Below are 19,905 nucleotides of genomic sequence, written 5' to 3'. Positions count from 1 at the left end.
TCGAGTTTATACAAAAATAACTGATTCATACAAATGAACCCTAAATTATACAAATGAGGCAGCTTAAACTATAGCTACACCCCATAAATATGCAAACGATAACTATAATAGAGCATAATTAAGTTTATTATACTAGCTATTGCTTCTTATTCTTATATATTTACTATTAATATGAGATTTTATTCGAACAATTTAAAACACACAAATTGAACATCCAATAACTTGTTGAATTGTGTAGACATGCATTTTATCAGCATGAAATCACTCACATGACTATCACACTTTTTTTTGTTTTCCACCTGGTGTCCGGAGCCCATATTGGAGCTTTGACTAAATTTAGATCGCGCACGTTCATTCGGGGGTGACACTCCCAACAGAATTTTCTTCATGCCCAGGGCTCGAATTCGAAACCTCTGATTAAGGGTGAAGCACTCCCACCAATGCACCATACCTATATCATTTGATAATGTATTTTAGTATACATAAATTATCTTTACCAACAAATTAATTTCAAATAGGAGTTTTTTCTTCCACCTATGTACATATATGTCTTGTTGTGAGTAAAACTCATATAGTGATTGAAAGTTAAAGTTTGATGTGTATCTGTGTGTTTCTCAAAGTTTAAGACAGCAAAGCATGCACATTTTCTTTCACCTTTTTTAACTTTTAATTTGAAAAAAAAGAAGATAAATGTGAATTCTTATAATTAAACTACTCTATTAACTTACACTTGTCAATTTTACATCGCAAAATAAGTGCGATTTTATATTAAATTATAATTAAATTAAATTTTATTAATTTAATAGTTTAAATTTAAAGTTTAACTATTTAAAAATTATACTAAAAGTTTTACTTTTATATATCAATATGATGAAAAAATATATATTATAAAATGTTAGTCAAAGTTCATACCGTTTAACTATGAAAACGGAAATTATGATAACTAAAAAGAAAAGACGGAGTAATTATTATTTGTATTGTTTGAACAAAATAAAAAGCCTTTAATTCCTTAAAGAATGGGGTTAAATTAAGAGCTACCATTAATCATCTTGACTTTTTGTGTAACCATATGTGATATATATACACACACATTAATTAATCCATAGAAAACAGTTTGATTTTTATTATTTTCTAAGCATGTTTTGACTGAGTTAATTTAAGTTTTTTAAAGCTTAGTTTGAAATAGTATAATTATTTTTACTATTATAGCACAAGCTTAAATTTTAGCAGCGATATAAGAATTCGGTGATTTATTTATATATAATATCCAAAATTTTATTGTATATATAAAATATTATGTAAAACTAATTATCAAAACACCATAATTAGTGAAATATATAGAGACAAATAAGTTTAATTCATTTTTTTGACTTTGACCAAGCGGGAAAACAAGAAAATAAGTACAAATTAACAGCTAAGCAAAATTTGCTCATATGTGTAAATATACACAATAATATCAACTTTTATTAAATGCACAATGAATATACTTGACTTATAAATAGCATCATCATTTTGAACTTTTATATAAATTAATCAAAACAAAAAAGATTAAAAAAAATACAACCATGAAAAATCTCAAAATTGTGTTTGGATTTACAATAATTTTTATCATCTTAGCAAATGCTATTGGTGCAAATATTAGTATAAGTAAAATAACTTGCAAAGGCTTATGTATATTATAGTCACAACTCACAAAGAAATTCAGATGCCCATGTGAACAATTTTTTTGCTAATATTTTTTGTTTCCATTTAATATGACCAAATTTAAAATTCACCGAATCTGAAATTGATTGTTTTTTCGCGATATTTAGAGTTACTTCTTTTATCGTCTCATATTGAAGATTTATTGATTCAATTAAATTTTAAATTTGCAAAAACTCATAAATAAAGAAAATACACTCTTTATAATATATTATAATTAATTTTTGTATATTCAGAATTGATATATATATATATATATATATATATATATATATATATATATATATATATATATATAATTTTATATGAGAAGCTCACACTATGATATTATATAAATATTAATTTTATATCTATCCGTACATACTTTAAAGTATATTTATATGAGAGATCTTTCATATATACATGATATAGTACATGCACACCATAAAATTAATATAATATAATTAGATGATTTTTTTCAAAGCGTATGATAAAAAATTTAGTGTATCGAACTGTCTCTATTTATTTTTTTTCTTCTAATTATTATGGAAAACTTATTTCCTCTTGTTCTTGATCATCATCCAATGATAAAAAAACTTCATCCAAAGCTGAAAGTTCAGTTTCATTATTATCATCACAAGTTATCCTTTCAGAATTGTTCTTTGATTCATGTACTCTACATACAACCCATTCCTGAAAATTATATATAAAAAAAATAATAATTAAAAATTCCATTCCTGAAAATTATATATAAAAATAATAATAGTAATAATAATTAAGAATTCCAAGAGAGGTGGTTTTATAACATGCTATATACAAGTAAATGTCTTTATTTTCATTTTAAATTAAAGATTAATGAGCTAAGGGAAATTTTGAAAATCTTCATTAATTTTTTTTAAACATAATTAACTTCTAATTATTCAACATTTGATATGAAATTTCAAATAAATTTTATATATTTTGATAACGTAAATAATTTTTACGTTCTCAAAATACATAGAAATATGGGATATAACCGATAAATATAACAATATTGATTATGTAAATTTTCCTTTACAATGTCTAAATAAAGGCTTAAGTTACAATATATGTTTCTTAGACTTTTCGAGTATTGTATTATTTTTGAAGAATTTGATATATACCGAAGGAAACTTTTAAAGAATTTAAGCAATATAAATCTTGTTTAGATAATTTGAAACTTTAATTAATACAAAACCCTATGATATATATATATATATATATATATATATATATGTAAGAATGAATTAATCTAATATTTACTTACCAATAGCTTCTCATTTTCTCTTGTGAGGTGAAATTCTTCCATAATCCAATTGGTTTGTACCTGTTCATGAATATTACTAGTAATACAGTACACAAATTTCTTCTTTATTCCTATTATTTTTTCTTTTTCACCACAATTTTTTAATATAATTGGCTCATTCATATTTAATTCCTTCCAATATCCTCTTCCTGTAGCTCGATTATTATTTTCCTTCACTTGGCTGAAAAAATACCATTGATTTTTGCTCCACAAAGCCCTTTCTATTAATCAACCAAACATATGAAAATAGTGTTAGAAAGCTTCGCATAATATACGGTCCGATAAAAAATAATTAACTACTGTCCTTAAGAAATTTAAGTCTCTCACTTTGTTGACGTTGTTGGAATTGACAAAATAACAAAATTCAAATTTCAACAGTAGATTCGAATTTCTCACGAGAATAAACATTTATATAATCCAAGTCTTACTCTATATTTCTGCAAGATACTATTTATACAGTACGATTTTACGATTCCTGATCACAAGACAATAACTTAATCAGACTAGTCGAAAAATACTTACCATTGAGTTGGGAAGGATCAGAAGAAGAAAAATGTAAATGAGGAATATTGAAGGGTAAATTTGAAGCTATTTTACTTTTGAGATAATATAAAACAAGCTCTTCATCAGTTGGATCAAAACTAAATCCTGGAGGAAGATCACCAACCCTTTGATCATCCATCATCATTATTATCAATATCCAAATTAAAACTATATTATATAATATAGTTTCTTCAACTTCTTCTTCTGGCTAATAACTAGGTTTGTCTTGTAATTAGGGTTAGTTTGGGAGTAATAATTTGATGATATATAAATAATTAAAGAAGAGTTGACAAAAAAATTGTTGTTCTTTTTTTTCTTTATATAGATGAAAAAAAAAAAAAGAGTATACTAGTAACATAAACCCCACACTACTCATACTCTTTATCTATATGGTGAGTTAGTGTAAAAATTTATTTATATTCATATTTAAATAATAAAATTTGTAATTTTGAAAATAACATGAAGATATACTATGATAAACAAATATGATGGGATGGTGTAAGAATTTTTTTGAACTAAAAATTATATAACTTAAATATGATGTGTTTTAAATTTTCTTTGAAAATTTAAGAATAATATTAATACGTTAATGGACTATGAAATTAAATGGTGTTGATTAGAAATGAAGAGTGTGCGCGCTAATTAATTAATATTATTAGAGAAAAACACGTTTAGGCTGCTCTGTTTATTAATTAATATTATTAGAGAAATTTAATTATAAGACACTGTATAACAGATTTTCATAGACTAGAATTTAGACTTAACGATAACTTAATGCATCGAATTATCTCAAAGAAATTTAATTATCATAATTATATCTATTGTTCTTATTTTTGAAAATTTTATTAATTTTAAATACATATTTATCATGTGGAGTTCATGATTTGTGCTTATAATTTATTTTTATTTTTTCATTTCGACTAATAGATAATTGAAATTCACTTATTAAATTAATTTAATTTTACATCGCATAGTAATTAAATTAAAATAAAAAATGCTCCTTCTAGAGTAAAAAGGGTGGAAATCTATCCTACTATATGATCCTGTGATATATAATAATATTGACTTTAAGTATCGTTAAATATATTTTTAAGAGATAATTAGCAATTTTTATAGTCTATAGCGATATTAGATTTAATAACAATTAATTAATGTCGATAATAATTTTATTATTTTTTATCAATTTATATATTTATTATTATTAAAAATTATTTTTATTATAGTATTGTACGTGAAGCTAGAGAGAAAATGATTCATCTAAAATTTCTTTCTTAATAAAAAATAATATAATTATTTTAATTTTTTTTACGTGTTTTTTTTTTATTTTTATTTTTATGATATAGGTGTCGATTAAAAATGAAAAAAATGGTGAATGGATAACGTTTCTTAATAGTTCACAAGCGGCCAGTAATCTTTATATTTTGCAAAAAGTGGATATATTTTTTAACTTTAATTTGAAGTAACTTCAACTTACAAATTAATTAAACATCGTTATGTTGTTATTTTTTTCGTTTATTTCTCTTTTTAAAGACTTTTAAAAGAGTGAATTTTATTAGGATATAAGCTATGGTACATTGATTAGCTTAATTAGTGGAATTAATGAAAGTGAGTTGATGATGATGAATTGTGCACAAAAGTAGAAACTTACATTTTACGTGTGCATATATTAATATATACACGTAATTAAAAAATAAAGTTCGAAAAGGAAAGCATGAAATTGAGTTATGATGATAAAAAAAAATTATTTTATTTTATTTTCAAATTTTTTGGAATAGTCTAGGAGTCCTTGTATGGGGAAACATCAATCATCATCAAAAATTGAAAGCAACTTGAACGTCTCAAATTAATTTTTAATTGAGATAAGTTGATTAATAAATGAAATATTTATCTAGTTCATTACCAAGATTCAATATATATTAGTCATAAATAAATATATACTAGTTAATTTTTTTTATTACAATTCACGTGCTATCTCTATTGTAATTAATTTTTTAGTTTTGTTAATTTGAAATTTGTATAATATAATGTGTATAACTTTTGTATAATTCGAAATTTGTACAATAAATTTTATATAACTCTTTACACTTTGATGTTTGTAATTATATAAATTCGTTATTTCGAGTTTATACAAAAATAACTGATTCATACAAATGAACCCTAAATTATACAAATGAGGCAGCTTAAACTATAGCTACACCCCATAAATATGCAAACGATAACTATAATAGAGCATAATTAAGTTTATTATACTAGCTATTGCTTCTTATTCTTATATATTTACTATTAATATGAGATTTTATTCGAACAATTTAAAACACACAAATTGAACATCCAATAACTTGTTGAATTGTGTAGACATGCATTTTATCAGCATGAAATCACTCACATGACTATCACACTTTTTTTTGTTTTCCACCTGGTGTCCGGAGCCCATATTGGAGCTTTGACTAAATTTAGATCGCGCACGTTCATTCGGGGGTGACACTCCCAACAGAATTTTCTTCATGCCCAGGGCTCGAATTCGAAACCTCTGATTAAGGGTGAAGCACTCCCACCAATGCACCATACCTATATCATTTGATAATGTATTTTAGTATACATAAATTATCTTTACCAACAAATTAATTTCAAATAGGAGTTTTTTCTTCCACCTATGTACATATATGTCTTGTTGTGAGTAAAACTCATATAGTGATTGAAAGTTAAAGTTTGATGTGTATCTGTGTGTTTCTCAAAGTTTAAGACAGCAAAGCATGCACATTTTCTTTCACCTTTTTTAACTTTTAATTTGAAAAAAAAGAAGATAAATGTGAATTCTTATAATTAAACTACTCTATTAACTTACACTTGTCAATTTTACATCGCAAAATAAGTGCGATTTTATATTAAATTATAATTAAATTAAATTTTATTAATTTAATAGTTTAAATTTAAAGTTTAACTATTTAAAAATTATACTAAAAGTTTTACTTTTATATATCAATATGATGAAAAAATATATATTATAAAATGTTAGTCAAAGTTCATACCGTTTAACTATGAAAACGGAAATTATGATAACTAAAAAGAAAAGACGGAGTAATTATTATTTGTATTGTTTGAACAAAATAAAAAGCCTTTAATTCCTTAAAGAATGGGGTTAAATTAAGAGCTACCATTAATCATCTTGACTTTTTGTGTAACCATATGTGATATATATACACACACATTAATTAATCCATAGAAAACAGTTTGATTTTTATTATTTTCTAAGCATGTTTTGACTGAGTTAATTTAAGTTTTTTAAAGCTTAGTTTGAAATAGTATAATTATTTTTACTATTATAGCACAAGCTTAAATTTTAGCAGCGATATAAGAATTCGGTGATTTATTTATATATAATATCCAAAATTTTATTGTATATATAAAATATTATGTAAAACTAATTATCAAAACACCATAATTAGTGAAATATATAGAGACAAATAAGTTTAATTCATTTTTTTGACTTTGACCAAGCGGGAAAACAAGAAAATAAGTACAAATTAACAGCTAAGCAAAATTTGCTCATATGTGTAAATATACACAATAATATCAACTTTTATTAAATGCACAATGAATATACTTGACTTATAAATAGCATCATCATTTTGAACTTTTATATAAATTAATCAAAACAAAAAAGATTAAAAAAAATACAACCATGAAAAATCTCAAAATTGTGTTTGGATTTACAATAATTTTTATCATCTTAGCAAATGCTATTGGTGCAAATATTAGTATAAGTAAAATAACTTGCAAAGGCTTATGTAGACTTACATGTATAAGTTCTACTCAACTTGATTTTTGCATTGATGTATGCATGAAAAGATGCACAATTCATAGTGTTTATGAAGCTATGATCAATAACACTAGTTGTTATGAGCAATGCTCCAACACATTCTCAGGTATAATTTTCATCTTATATATACCGTATAATTTTTTAATAAAAAAAATTCATATTAGATCTGATCTGTCATAAATTTCAAGGATGAATTATCAAAGATTTTCAATTTATTAAAAATTTCAATGACTTGTGTAACTAGTCATCAGAAATTCCGATAAAGTGAATGTATGGTCATTTATCCACAACCTAGATATCCATCGTAAAAAATACAAAACGATTAATTGTAAGATGGGCTAACGGGCTAATTAATATCAATTTTTATGAATGGATCCGGTCCAATAACTATTTCCAATAGTACCAAACTTCAAGGCTTTTTTGTTACTAAGCCCATTGTTTTTTTAAAAAATTATTTAAATTAAAACTATGGATCCAAAATTATAATTATTTATTCTTTTTTATTGTTTTTGTTGCAGATGAAAAGAAAATGGGAGGCTGCTATGATGATTGCACAGCCAAATATAACAAGTCAAAAAGGAGTAATGTAACTAATGTTTAATATCCATCGTCAAATCAATCGTTATGAAATAATAAATTATGTTATGATATGAAAAACTATATATGTTTCTAACCAAAAATGAGTTTACTTTTTAATACTTTAATATTTTTCGATTTCATTTATGCTCGAGACTAATAAAAAATTACATCATTATATTATTATTGATGCAATTGACTTTGTACACCATTGGAAGAATCACGGGTTATACTTGAGACAAACAATTGCCACAAAAGAGCTTGCAAGTTGAAAGGAGACTAACATCATCTTTGGCAAAAGTAAAATAAAAACCACAATCGTGTTTCTTTTCTACTCGATATATAATATTATATTCGCATTAGGGATTGATTGTACTCTTTAACAAAAAAGACTCTATATCCAGATTTCAAATTCTATATTCAGAACTCGTACTCTTTAATAGGAGAAACTCTACATCCAGACTTAAAATTCTATACTCAGAACTCGTATTCCCTAACGAAAGGGACTCTATATCCGCCCGGACTTAAATTTGACGAATTTAGTTGACGAAAAAAATGAGTGGCTTATCACTCCACCGCTTGGTTGTTGGTGATATATAGAAGATACACTATATACAACTCGTATACTACGTACACTATACTCCCAATTGAATTGGGGATTTGTAGGTTGTCATGCATGGTGACACGTGAACCTATATTCAAAGAAACAACTTCACGTGAAACTATCAAACAAAATATTTGTTATAGAAAGTAGAGGTCATTATAATTTGACAACTCCTAGCCACTAAGTTCCAATACTAGTTGAATCTATATTATATATCAAAATGCAGAAATCAAGAAGAGTTTAAAGTACAAACAAAACTTCAGAAACAAAGCAAAAGTTGTGAGTTTTAAGTTGTTCAATGAAGAAACAAGGTTGTGAAATTGAAGCAATAGGCATCAACTACACAATCTATACACATAAAAGAGAAACCCCTTTTAGTTTTTTAAGCAGAAAACAACACAACAAGTGTATAAAAGGAGTTGAAGAATTGGAAAAAGATAGACATGTTCTTAAGGATGTGAATTGTAGAGCAAAAAGAGGTGAAATTTTAGCTATTGTTGGTCCAAGTGGTGCTGGAAAGTCTACTTTTTTAGAAGTTTTAGCAGGTAAGATTGAACCAGACAGTGGATCTATATTTGTGAACCAAAAACCAGTTGATAAAGCAAGTTTTAACAAGATTTCAGGCTATGTTACACAAAAGGACACTCTGTTTCCTCTGTTAACTGTTGAAGAGACATTAAGTTTTACTGCAAAGCTAAGGTTAAAACTTGGTCCTAAAGAATTGAGTTCAAGGGTCAAGTGTTTGATTCAAGAACTTGGTTTAGAACATGTTGGTGGTGCTAGGATTGGTGATGATCGAATTCGAGGGATTTCAGGTGGTGAAAGGAGGAGAGTTTCTATAGGAGTTGAACTGATTCATGACCCTGGAGTCTTGATTCTTGATGAGCCAACTTCAGGTCTTGACAGCACTTCAGCATTGCAGATCATTGACATGCTTAAAACCATGGCTGTTACTCGTGATCGAACGATAATTCTTAGTATTCATCAACCATGTTTTAGGATCATGAAGTTGTTCAACTCAATCCTACTCTTGGCTAATGGTACAATCTTGCATCATGGAACCATTGAGCAGCTTAGTTTAAGGTTAATCCTGTTGGGATTAGACCTTCCCCTTCATGTCAACATACTTGAATTCGCCATCGAATCCATTGACATAATCCAGACATTGTTGCCTCAATCAGCACTCATGATCAAGAATTCAGGTAACTTCACTTTGCATCAACTCTTTCAAGAATCTAAACAAGACTCTTTGTCAATGCCTATCCATGTTGGCTTTGCAAATTCAAGTTTGCAAGAGATTGTGATCCTTACAATAAGATTTTGGAAAATCATATACAGAACAAAGGAGCTTTTTGGTTTTAAGACACTACAAATGTTACTGTCAGGAGTTGTTTTAGGATCAATATTTTACAATCTTGAAGATGATTTAGTTGGAGCACAAGCAAGAGTTGGCTTATTTGCATTCGTATTGACATATCTTTTGTCAAGTACAACAGAAGCATTACCAATATTCTTACAAGAAAGGGAAATACTGATGAAAGAAACATGTTGTGGGAGTTACAGAGTTTCATCTTATGTCATAGCCAACAGCCTTGTCTACTTGCCATTTCTATTGATTCTTGCATTGCTTTTCTCAACTCCATTATACTGGATGGTTGGTTTAAACAAACACTTAATGGCATTCATGCACTTTTTGTTACTAATTTGGCTCATTCTATACACAGCAAACTCAATTGTTGTGTGTTGTAGTGCCTTGGTACCAAACTTCATCATTGGGAACTCACTAGTATGTGCTATGATGGGATCGTGCGCGTTATTCTCTGGATACTTTGTTTCTAAGAATGAGATACCAAATTATTGGATTGTCATGCATTATGTATCACTCTTTAAGTACCCTTTTGAAGGATTCTTGATTAATGAGTTCTCTGGTTCTGGAAAATGCTTACAATACATGTTTGGGATGTGTTTGGCTAGTGGTGATCAAGTACTAAAAGATGAAGGATATGGTGGTGAAGAAAGTAGAAGGAAGAACTTGATTATTATGGTTTGTTTTATCATGCTTTATAGGTTCATTTCTTATGTAATTCTTAGAGTTAGATGTACTTCTAAAGGTGGATTCAAAAACGTCTTCATTTCAATTTGATCAACACTACTTCATCACAAGTCACTTGTACAAAATACACAAAAGTTGTTTGTTGTAATCTTATAGTAATTTGTGCATTTTGTTAAAGAGACTTGTATATTTATCCTCCTCCTCTATTTGAATAACTAGTATCCATTTTTCTTGAAATGTTTTGTGTCATTTCTCTTTTATTTTTCATTCCCCTTCGTCGAAATATTCTACTATGCGTATGTATAATCCCAAGACAAGGTTCTTGTCTCCGCCATGCGTGTGTAGAGATGAATTCTGAATTTGTCACAGAACTCATTTTAGTTTGCCGTAGTATTACACTCAATCTTGACATTAGCAAGCAAGTAAGCACTTCGATTTTGAGCATGTATAACTAGCTAGATACCTCAAAAAATTATGTGTCATGTTAGCACAAGTTGTCCATGAGATACAGTTTAGACGAGTTGGGATGTTTTAGTTGTCATTTATCTCTGCATGTGATCTGAACAAAAGTTATTAAAATTTATTCGATTCCGCACCTAATATTATAGCTCCACCTTTTCTCTTGAAAACTTAAACTACAAAATAATGTGACAAGATCATTCAACAAAAATAATTCATGTTTGACACAATAAGTGAAGAGGGTACAATATTTATTTATGTAACAAATATTATTTTGGATATAAAAAGACAAAGGAGCATCACGGACTCACTTTGACAGTTTTGCTCATGAGATGTTTTATATTCCGTACACACTTTTATTTATGGCCACAACAAAAATTTATAACATTAAATACAAATCATTTTCTAAACTTTTTATTGTCTCTTTCAAATCCGTGACTAGTGTTCCTTTTTTTTTTTAATTATATTGTCCTCTTCAATCATTTTAAAGAATATAACGATTCAAAATTTAGACGTATGTATGTGTGTTTTAATAAACGAATAGCATCTTCTTTTTTTTTTTAGAAATTCTAACTATTGTTAGTATGATACGAAAATGCTTATTCTCTTCGAAACATAATTTACTAAAAAGAGGATGGTATACAATAGAATCGATTGATAGAGTTATAATGGAGTAGTCTAATTGTTACGAGAGAAACTTGGTATTATATCAAACGATGAAGAGCGAAGACCTATTATAAATAATTAGAGCTTGTTTCACTTTGTTATTTTATATTTTGAAACGTTTTTCTTAAGTCGAAGGTCTATCATAATTAATCTTCTCTACCTCAAACGTTTATAATTCGTGCATTTTAAACTCCTCGGATTTCACACGGAATATGTTGTTGTAATGAGTATGGATTTATAAACAAAAATTTGGCCCATAAATATTAGTGAGAAAAGCCCAATATGCGTGTCAAATGATGGGCCTAACAAAAAATAAACCGGGGGCCCAAAAATCATCCTCCAACCCGTTAATACCTCAGAAATTGAGCAAAATTCACACTGTTTGTAATAATGGGACGGAGCATATCACGGTCGCCGTCGTATTCTCGACGGTCTCGATCTCCGGTGAGTCGTCGTCGCAGCAGTCGCCGGAGACGACGTGACCGAAGCCGGTCACCCTATTCCAGCAGGTAATATTTTGTCTTCCAGCTAGTATACACATGAATTTGCATCTCCTTTTTGTTGAAAAATGCAATTTTTATGATTTATTGCTAATCCATATGAATTTGCATATCTGTTTTGTTGCAAAGGTTCAATTTTTTATTTTTTTTTTCTCTATAACTTTATGGACTGTAGTAACAAAGGTCTGGCCTAGCTGTCAATGAAGTGCGTCGAGCACCATGAGGTCTCATTTGTTGTAGCCTTAGTTGGTGGAAAGAGTTACATGGTAACTGATGCTGGTGGGAGATGTCGGGTATCTACTGAAATTAGTCGAGTTGCCCACAAGCTGGCCCGACACACTTTTCCTTTCTGTATCTTGAGAGTTTAAATGTTGGACTTTTAGCTGCATTGTTATGAAGCCTGAAAAATCTATCTTTATTTAGTAGTTTGTTTCAAATCTCAACTAGAAATCCCCTAATTGCTATATTCTATATATGAAGGTGTGTGACTTTCTGCCAAATACTTGTACTTTTGGATAGTCTGGTTTGATTGTGGTAGTTAGATAAAGGGGAGGGCTGAGAGATGAATAATATTTGAAGGTTGATTTAAAGGATATTGTGTGTGAATAGAAATTAGGAATGCCAGCAGTGAGCAGACGGTGTTTGTGTGTGTGTTCTACTTAAAAATGCAGCCTTTTACATGGCAATCACTTGCTTAAAACTATATCCAGCAAGTTTTATGTTTCTGTAACAAGAAAGTTGTGAAAGTAAACCACACAGAAATATGTTTTAGTAGCGAATTTTTCGTTGAAATTGTTTGTCCTTCACATTATCACATCGATGCATTTTAGTTACTATTGTTATGTTCTGCAGGAGAAAGAGTCGCTCTGGTACTCCTCACCGCCTTCGGAGCCGTTCTCCAGCTACAAGGCACAAAAGAAGTCGGTCCCCGACGACTAGGCGTCATAGGAGACGACGAAGTCACAGTTCCTCAGAGTCTCCTATACCCAAGTCTCGAAGTCCTAGTCTTACATCCACTGAGCGTAAAAGTGCTGCTGAAAAATTGAAAAAAGAAGAAGAAGAAAAGAAAAGGTTTGTTAGATGTGATTGATACTGTTATTATGTTCCTTTGGCTCTAGTCTATGTCCTAAGGTTACTCCCAAGTACTCAACTATAGTGAGCTTCTGTAAGTTGTTGCTTTCCAGAGGTTTGATCTAGTCTGTAAGTTAAAGAAGTCGAGTTTTCAGCAAACTAAGCTAATACGTGTGTGTGTGTATGTAGCTGTATCTTTTTATGTCGTCGTTTTTTGTGCTTATATATCATTGTGAAGTTATCCAGGGTGCACTTATACAAAATTAATGCTCATGTGAACATATTTATACATTGCTATACATACTTGATTTTTGATATGCTTTACTTGGGCCGAGGGTCTATTGGAAACAGCCTATCTACTCAAGGTAGGGGAAAGGCTGTGTACACACTATCCTCCTTAGAACCCACTTGTGGGGATACACTTGGAATGTTGTTGTTAACATATTTATCCAGAAGGTTTTAGTGTAGTATTCAACCACTGTAGACTCTTGACATGTTAGGTTATTAAGAGAAGATTATTACTTGATTTTCTGTGGGTCTGAAACCCTCTGAAAAATGTGCCGTACATTTTTGCCTCACATCTTGATCATTGGTGATATTTCTTGGCATTCCAGGCTATTATGTTTCAAGATACATAGTGCAGCATGCCTGTTGCTTTAACATACTTATTTTTTCTATTCAAATGTGGAAGTGTTGAAGAGTTATGGTTTTTTTCATGTGCTCGCTGTATTTTGAACTAATTGAATAACTTTCAGGTTACAGCTAGAGGCAGAACTCAAGCAATTAGAAGAGGAAACTGCAAAGAGATTGGAGGAAGAAATAAGGAAAAGGGTCGAGGAAAAGTTAAGTTCAGAGGAGGTTAAGCTGGAAATAGAGAGGCGAATAGAAGAAGGTCATAGAAAACTGTTTGAAGATGTTGAAATTCAACTTGAAAAAGAAAAGCAAGCTGCTCTTACGGAGGCAAGGCTAAAAGAAGTAAGTTTCTGTTGGGTGGTTATTGACCCATTGTTGATATCTACTAATCATTATATTCTCCGCTTGTGTACTTCATTTTATTTTATGAGATCTTATGTGAAAGATAACATGTTATTTACGGCTAAGTATTTTAATTCTTAGTTAGGATGAGGAAGAAAGCAGGGAAAGTTTAACTCTTCTTTGTTCTGCTTGTAACCGTAGCAGTATTTCTCTTGTAAGAGGTTAGGCATTGGCACATGAACTTGATATACTCCACAAACTTTCCTGTCTACACTGAAACTACTTGTTGGTTCAACTTTAGAGAGCAAGTCGGCTAGGTTTCCTCCATTTATGAATCTTATATTTTAACAATCCAAAATAGTTTTTTGGCTTCCCACTTAATCGAGGTTAAAATTTTCATGTTCTTTATTTAAATATATAAATCTTTGAACTTTTCAATGGCATGTTTCTCACATAATAACACACTGAACTAAACAGGAAAAGGCACGAAAAGAGAGAGAGGAGCTGGACAAAATGCTTGAGGAGAATCGAAGGAGGGTACAAGAGGCTCAAAGGAGAGAGGCTCTCGAGGCGCAGCGAAAAGAGGAAGAGCGGCTTCGGGAGTTAGAGCTCATTCAAAGACAAAAGGAGGAGGCTGCTCTAAGGAAAAAACTTGAGGAAGAAAATCTAATGAAACTATCGAGCAAAAATAAATCTAGGACTAACTCGATTGGTCTATAAAAGCACACACTCTAGAGATTTTCTTGCTCAGATGTTATTGGAATGAAGATATCCGGCATTATGTGTCAAACATGGGGAGTCGTAGAACCAGGAGTGGCTGAATTTTGGAAGTTCACTCGACCAGAATGATATCACCATGGCTCACTCAACTCAAAGTCTCCATTGCTGGTTTCTACATCTTCAATTCATGGCTAATGCTGTTAATCACTGTATTTTGTAAACTTATAGGGCACAAACAAAACAATAACTAATTGGTGGAAGTTTTTTCATGTGCTCGCTGTTAGGGGATATTCAATATGTGATAAAGAAAACTCTAGACTTTGATCTTATGGATTATGCAAGATTCTGTTCTTGCTTGCCTCTTCTAAAAGTTCTCAGGTTGAGTTGCTCTCTCCTGTATCGCGTTTCCTTTTTTCTTCTTTTTTGGTGTTGAGTTTGTTGAGCCTTCTTTAAACGTCAGTATCATAGCTATGTCTCTGTGAACCATACAATGTTCGTTCTTCTGTTGTTTGGTTCTTGAAATTTCATCTGTTTGTTCATTCAATTCACAGTCACAAGGGGCTTGAAGGACTTTAAAGTCTATTGGATAGTATGGAATGAAGGTTTAATTAAAATTGTAAAGTGTAAGTTACCAAATAATACAATAAAATTGTAAATGCAAGAGCTAAGACTTGATTTTTAGCTTTTTCTGGAAATTGGTTGGATAGTATCCAATTATCCAAATCATGGTATATGCTTTTTAGAGAGGGGGAAATAACCAAAATTTAGATTCTTTTTCAGAAATTTGTTTGGCCATTTCAATCACATTGATGGCTTCAACTCAACTAAAATTTGTTAAGTCCATTTGTAAGTAAAGAATGCTAGTAATTACTTCGAGTATTTTGACTTTGACAAAGAAAGCAACAAACATTCAAAATAAATAACTTAAAAGTTGTGAGTTCGAGTTACGAGTGAAGCTAAAATGTGAAAGCTTGAAACAATTCAGAAAAAACCCCGGTAATAATTGTAAAAATCTATCATTATAAAAAAAAAACTAAAAATCAATGGTCTTTGTACATATGCTCAATAATCATACCTACTCAATATGTTGGCATAACTTTTTAATCTTTAGCTCAACAATGCTTGAAGAACAAAACAAGCAAATAACCCCCCCCCCCACCCCCACCACCACCACCAAACCCCAACTCAATTCTTTTTTTTTCTTTCTATTTATATTATCATTAGTAAAGGAGTTAGTCCACCAACTTAATCTCTTCTAACATCATCTCATCAATTCACAAAAAGGCAAAAAAGAAAGAAAGCAATAATACTCATTAGTTAAAATTGATGTGGCGGTATTTAATTAGATACAGAGTTTAAAACTTTAAAATTTGTAATCTTACGTATGATTGAAATAAAAACTTGTCATCGTGGGGGTAAATATGAGAAATTGAAAGTTAAATTATTTTTTTATCATATAAATTGGAATATAGAGAACCTTTTGTTTTCTAGGTAGTAAGTTAAATAGTCTGATGTTAATTTCAGTTACCTACTTAAGATGTGCCACCTAAAATGGTAACACAATGTTTTAGAATGAAACATTAGCTAACATTATTTTTCCTATCCACCCATTAGAATGACATTTAATTTTATTGTCACCAAATAAAAAAGTACATACTTTTTATTAAATGAGAAAACTAATTATTCTTCCATAATATTATCCTAATTAATCTACTTAAGTCATAGTCTTACCCTATTTATATTTCTCTATCTTGCTAATGTTACCCTAGGTCTTCATAGAGTGTTAATTATAAACACATATTATATATATGATATATATCTTAAATAAATATAAATAATTAATTTTAAATCTAATAAATCAATGACTTTGATTTGAACCAATAAAAATCAACTTTTATTCAATTTATGAATTTCCTTCAAAGGAAGGTTTAAAAGGTTTTCAAGAATTATTACTACACAGTATATATGATAGTGTAGAATAATGATAACTACATTGCTTGTTATTATATATATAAATAAAAGTCCTTGTCTACATAAAAATTGAAATAGAAATGAATTAAAAAAATAAAATATGTGACTCACTACTTCCCAATTTTTTTCTTGTCATCTCCAACAACTATTTTAGTGGTGTAATTTTTTTAATTAAGTTGATATCTCACCTTCCTTTTGATGTTGAAATTGCTTCATCACTTCAATATCCAACTTTTTTTCTTCTTTCATTTTAATGTGCACCTATTTTATTTTTACTATATACTCCCTTTTGAGTGTTTGATACATATATATATGTTACATATTCTTTAATCTTTATATTACCAAAAAAATATATGGCTTCATCAAACTTTGCCTATTACATCCTATTTCTTTTTCTATCATCAATCTTATTTGCTTTGCAAGTGAGTTCAACATCTAGACATGTTGTCAACAACCATAAGGGGTTCAGGTTGAGCTTAAAACATGTTGATTCAGGTGGAAATTTCACAAAATTTGAACGTTTACAACGTGCGATGGCACGAGGGAAATCAAGGTTACAAAGGTTAAGTCTAGTGGCAACTTTATCATCAAGAGATGAAACAAATGATGTAAAATCAACAATTCATGCAGGAAATGGTGAGTTTTTAATGCAAATATCAATTGGTAGTCCAAGTGAGTCTTATAATGCAATAATGGATACTGGTAGTGATTTAATTTGGACACAATGTAAGCCTTGTAAAGAGTGTTTTGATCAATCTACACCAATTTTTGATCCATCAAAATCATCAACTTTTGAAAAAATTTCATGTTCTAATAAACTTTGTGAAGCATTGCCAATTTCATCTTGTGGTGGTAGTAATTGTGAATATATGTATACATATGGTGATTATTCATCAAGTGAAGGTTTTTTGGCTAGTGAAACATTTACTTTTGGTAAAGTTTCAATACCAAATGTTGCATTTGGATGTGGAAATGACAATGAAGGTAGTGGATTTAGTCAAGGTGCGGGCCTAGTGGGCCTCGGACGAGGTCCACTATCACTAGTTTCTCAACTACACATGTCTAGATTCTCGTACTGTCTGACCTCGATTAATGAGGATGCTGATAGCACAAGTAGCACGCTTCTCATGGGATCGATGGCACGTGATGATTATAACAATATTATTACAACCCCTTTAGTGAAAAACCCGACACAACCATCTTTTTATTACCTTTCATTAAAAGGAATATCTGTTGGGGATACTCAATTGGCCATCAAGAAATCTACATTTTCACTCAACAAAGATGGCTCTGGAGGAATGATAATTGACTCTGGGACAACCATAACATACCTAGAAGAAAGTGCATTTAGTCTTCTCAAAAAAGAATTTTCTTCCCAGGTAAATATCTTAATTTCACGTATGTTCACTAAACTATTTTTTGTCATATTATAAACATATAATAGCAAGAGAATTTTTTTTTTTTTTATTCACTACAACATTAAAATCGCCTTATTAGAATAGATTTTTATCGTTATAGTGAGTAAAGTTTAGTGACTTTACATGAAATTTATGACTAATACTGGATATACAAAACTCAATAACTTAATTAAAATGACTTTACTAGTCTTTATATGTATGGTTAGTGAGTATTCATAAGACCAGAGCCAGTTGACCTTGACCAATATTTTACCAACCAACCATACTAACTATTACTATTGTTTAATAAAGTTCATTGATCATACGTGAAATTAATTAACGTACAGGTAAACCTCGCGGTGGATGATTCAAGCTCAACAGGACTAGATCTTTGTTTCAAATTGCCATCAAACACAAATAACATACAAGTTCCAAAATTGATTTTTCATTTTGAAGGTGCAGACATGGATTTGCCTGCAGAAAATTATATGATTGCTGATTCAAGAATGGGAATTGCTTGTTTAGCTATGGGAAGTTCAAGTGGAATGTCAATATTTGGAAATGTTCAACAACAAAATATGATGGTTATTCATGATCTTGATAAAGAAACTTTATCATTTGTACCAAAACAATGTGATAAACTCTAGCTACATGGATTGAGCTTTCGGAGGCGGAGTTAGAAGTCCAGATACGGGTTCTGGTTCAATCGAATTCAATACAACTTCTAATGCTCAAACAATGTATTTCATTAATATGTACACGTATTAAAATTTGAAATCCTAACTCTGCCTATGTGCGCTTCGAATTGTTAGTTTATTTGTATTTCTTTACAAATACCATATTAATAGAATTTTACAATATTTGAATGTATAAAATTTACTCCCAATTTATATAATTTGTTTAGGGCTATTTTGTATTGTCCAAAGAAACAATATTTAGTAAAGATTTTAGTATAATAAAACAAAAATTGAAGGTGAAGTGCTACAAATTAAGATAAAGTGGATAAGAAAGTTATAAGAGTCAAAACAACTACAACAATAATTGCTTATATTATAATTAATTAATTAGTGGAGGAAAAAATATTGAAAATAATGAAGCATGTAATTAATTAATTTACCTGCCTTGATCACCTAACTAATCATTTTACAAAGGCTTGTTCAACTGCCTAACAACTTTAATAAATGCCTTAATTTCTATATTTTACTAATATTATATTTATAACTTGTGTGATGCACGTATAATATTAAATTATATTAATCATATCAAATTGCGATTTCACTAATTTTACACATTCTTGTTCAGAAATATAATTTTTGTTACTTGTTATAATATTTTTCTGTTATTGTATTGTCCTTTGGAATTTGGGCCATTAATGGGCCTAACAGGCTTTTCTAAGGCCCTTAGAAGTAATATTAACTCCTGTCCCAACTGGGCTTTTGATTGAGAAATAGGCCCTTATAGAATGGGTCATTTGCACTTTTGTCCCTATTTTGTATTGATTTTTAACTTTTCCCTCGAGGTAAATAATTTTTTTTGGGGACATAAG

The 19,905-nt window shown here is 29.6% G+C and overlaps 4 protein-coding genes and 1 long non-coding RNA gene across 5 annotated transcripts; 4 read left to right on the top strand and 1 right to left on the bottom strand.

The window, feature by feature from the left end:
• Nucleotides 1-2,028: 2,028 nt before the first annotated feature.
• Nucleotides 2,029-3,838, bottom strand: LOC112941516 (NAC domain-containing protein 104-like). Its single transcript, XM_069297641.1, has 3 exons — nucleotides 3,527-3,838; nucleotides 2,966-3,225; nucleotides 2,029-2,373 (listed from the first exon to the last, which is right to left on the bottom strand). Exons 1-3 carry the CDS (start codon nucleotides 3,690-3,692, stop codon nucleotides 2,224-2,226), a joined length of 576 nt encoding a protein of 191 aa, XP_069153742.1. The 5' UTR covers nucleotides 3,693-3,838; the 3' UTR covers nucleotides 2,029-2,223.
• Nucleotides 3,839-7,190: 3,352 nt separating this feature from the next.
• Nucleotides 7,191-8,075, top strand: LOC101267709 (uncharacterized). The gene is made up of 2 exons (XR_741625.3): nucleotides 7,191-7,473; nucleotides 7,886-8,075. It is a non-coding gene; the product is annotated as an uncharacterized lncRNA (long non-coding RNA).
• A 660-nt stretch (nucleotides 8,076-8,735) lies between these two features.
• On the top strand, nucleotides 8,736-10,837 carry ABCG14 (ABC transporter G family member 14). The gene has a single exon (XM_004239588.4). It carries the CDS (start codon nucleotides 8,846-8,848, stop codon nucleotides 10,688-10,690), a length of 1,845 nt encoding a protein of 614 aa, XP_004239636.1. The 5' UTR covers nucleotides 8,736-8,845; the 3' UTR covers nucleotides 10,691-10,837.
• Nucleotides 10,838-12,077: 1,240 nt separating this feature from the next.
• LOC101268281 (uncharacterized protein At1g10890) lies at nucleotides 12,078-15,361 on the top strand. The gene is made up of 4 exons (XM_004239589.5): nucleotides 12,078-12,234; nucleotides 13,078-13,296; nucleotides 14,052-14,271; nucleotides 14,749-15,361. The coding sequence occupies exons 1-4, from the start codon at nucleotides 12,116-12,118 to the stop codon at nucleotides 14,989-14,991; spliced, it is 801 nt and encodes a 266-aa protein (XP_004239637.1). The 5' UTR covers nucleotides 12,078-12,115; the 3' UTR covers nucleotides 14,992-15,361.
• Nucleotides 15,362-17,033: 1,672 nt separating this feature from the next.
• LOC101268575 (aspartic proteinase nepenthesin-1) lies at nucleotides 17,034-19,234 on the top strand. The gene is made up of 2 exons (XM_004239590.5): nucleotides 17,034-18,341; nucleotides 18,707-19,234. Exons 1-2 carry the CDS (start codon nucleotides 17,316-17,318, stop codon nucleotides 19,004-19,006), a joined length of 1,326 nt encoding a protein of 441 aa, XP_004239638.1. The 5' UTR covers nucleotides 17,034-17,315; the 3' UTR covers nucleotides 19,007-19,234.
• The last annotated feature ends 671 nt before the right edge of the window (nucleotides 19,235-19,905 follow it).

The sequence above is a fragment of the Solanum lycopersicum genome, chromosome 5 (assembly GCF_036512215.1).
Source record: "Solanum lycopersicum chromosome 5, SLM_r2.1".
Classification (NCBI taxonomy): Eukaryota; Viridiplantae; Streptophyta; class Magnoliopsida; order Solanales; family Solanaceae; genus Solanum; species Solanum lycopersicum.
This window is presented reverse-complemented; position numbering and strand designations above follow the sequence as displayed.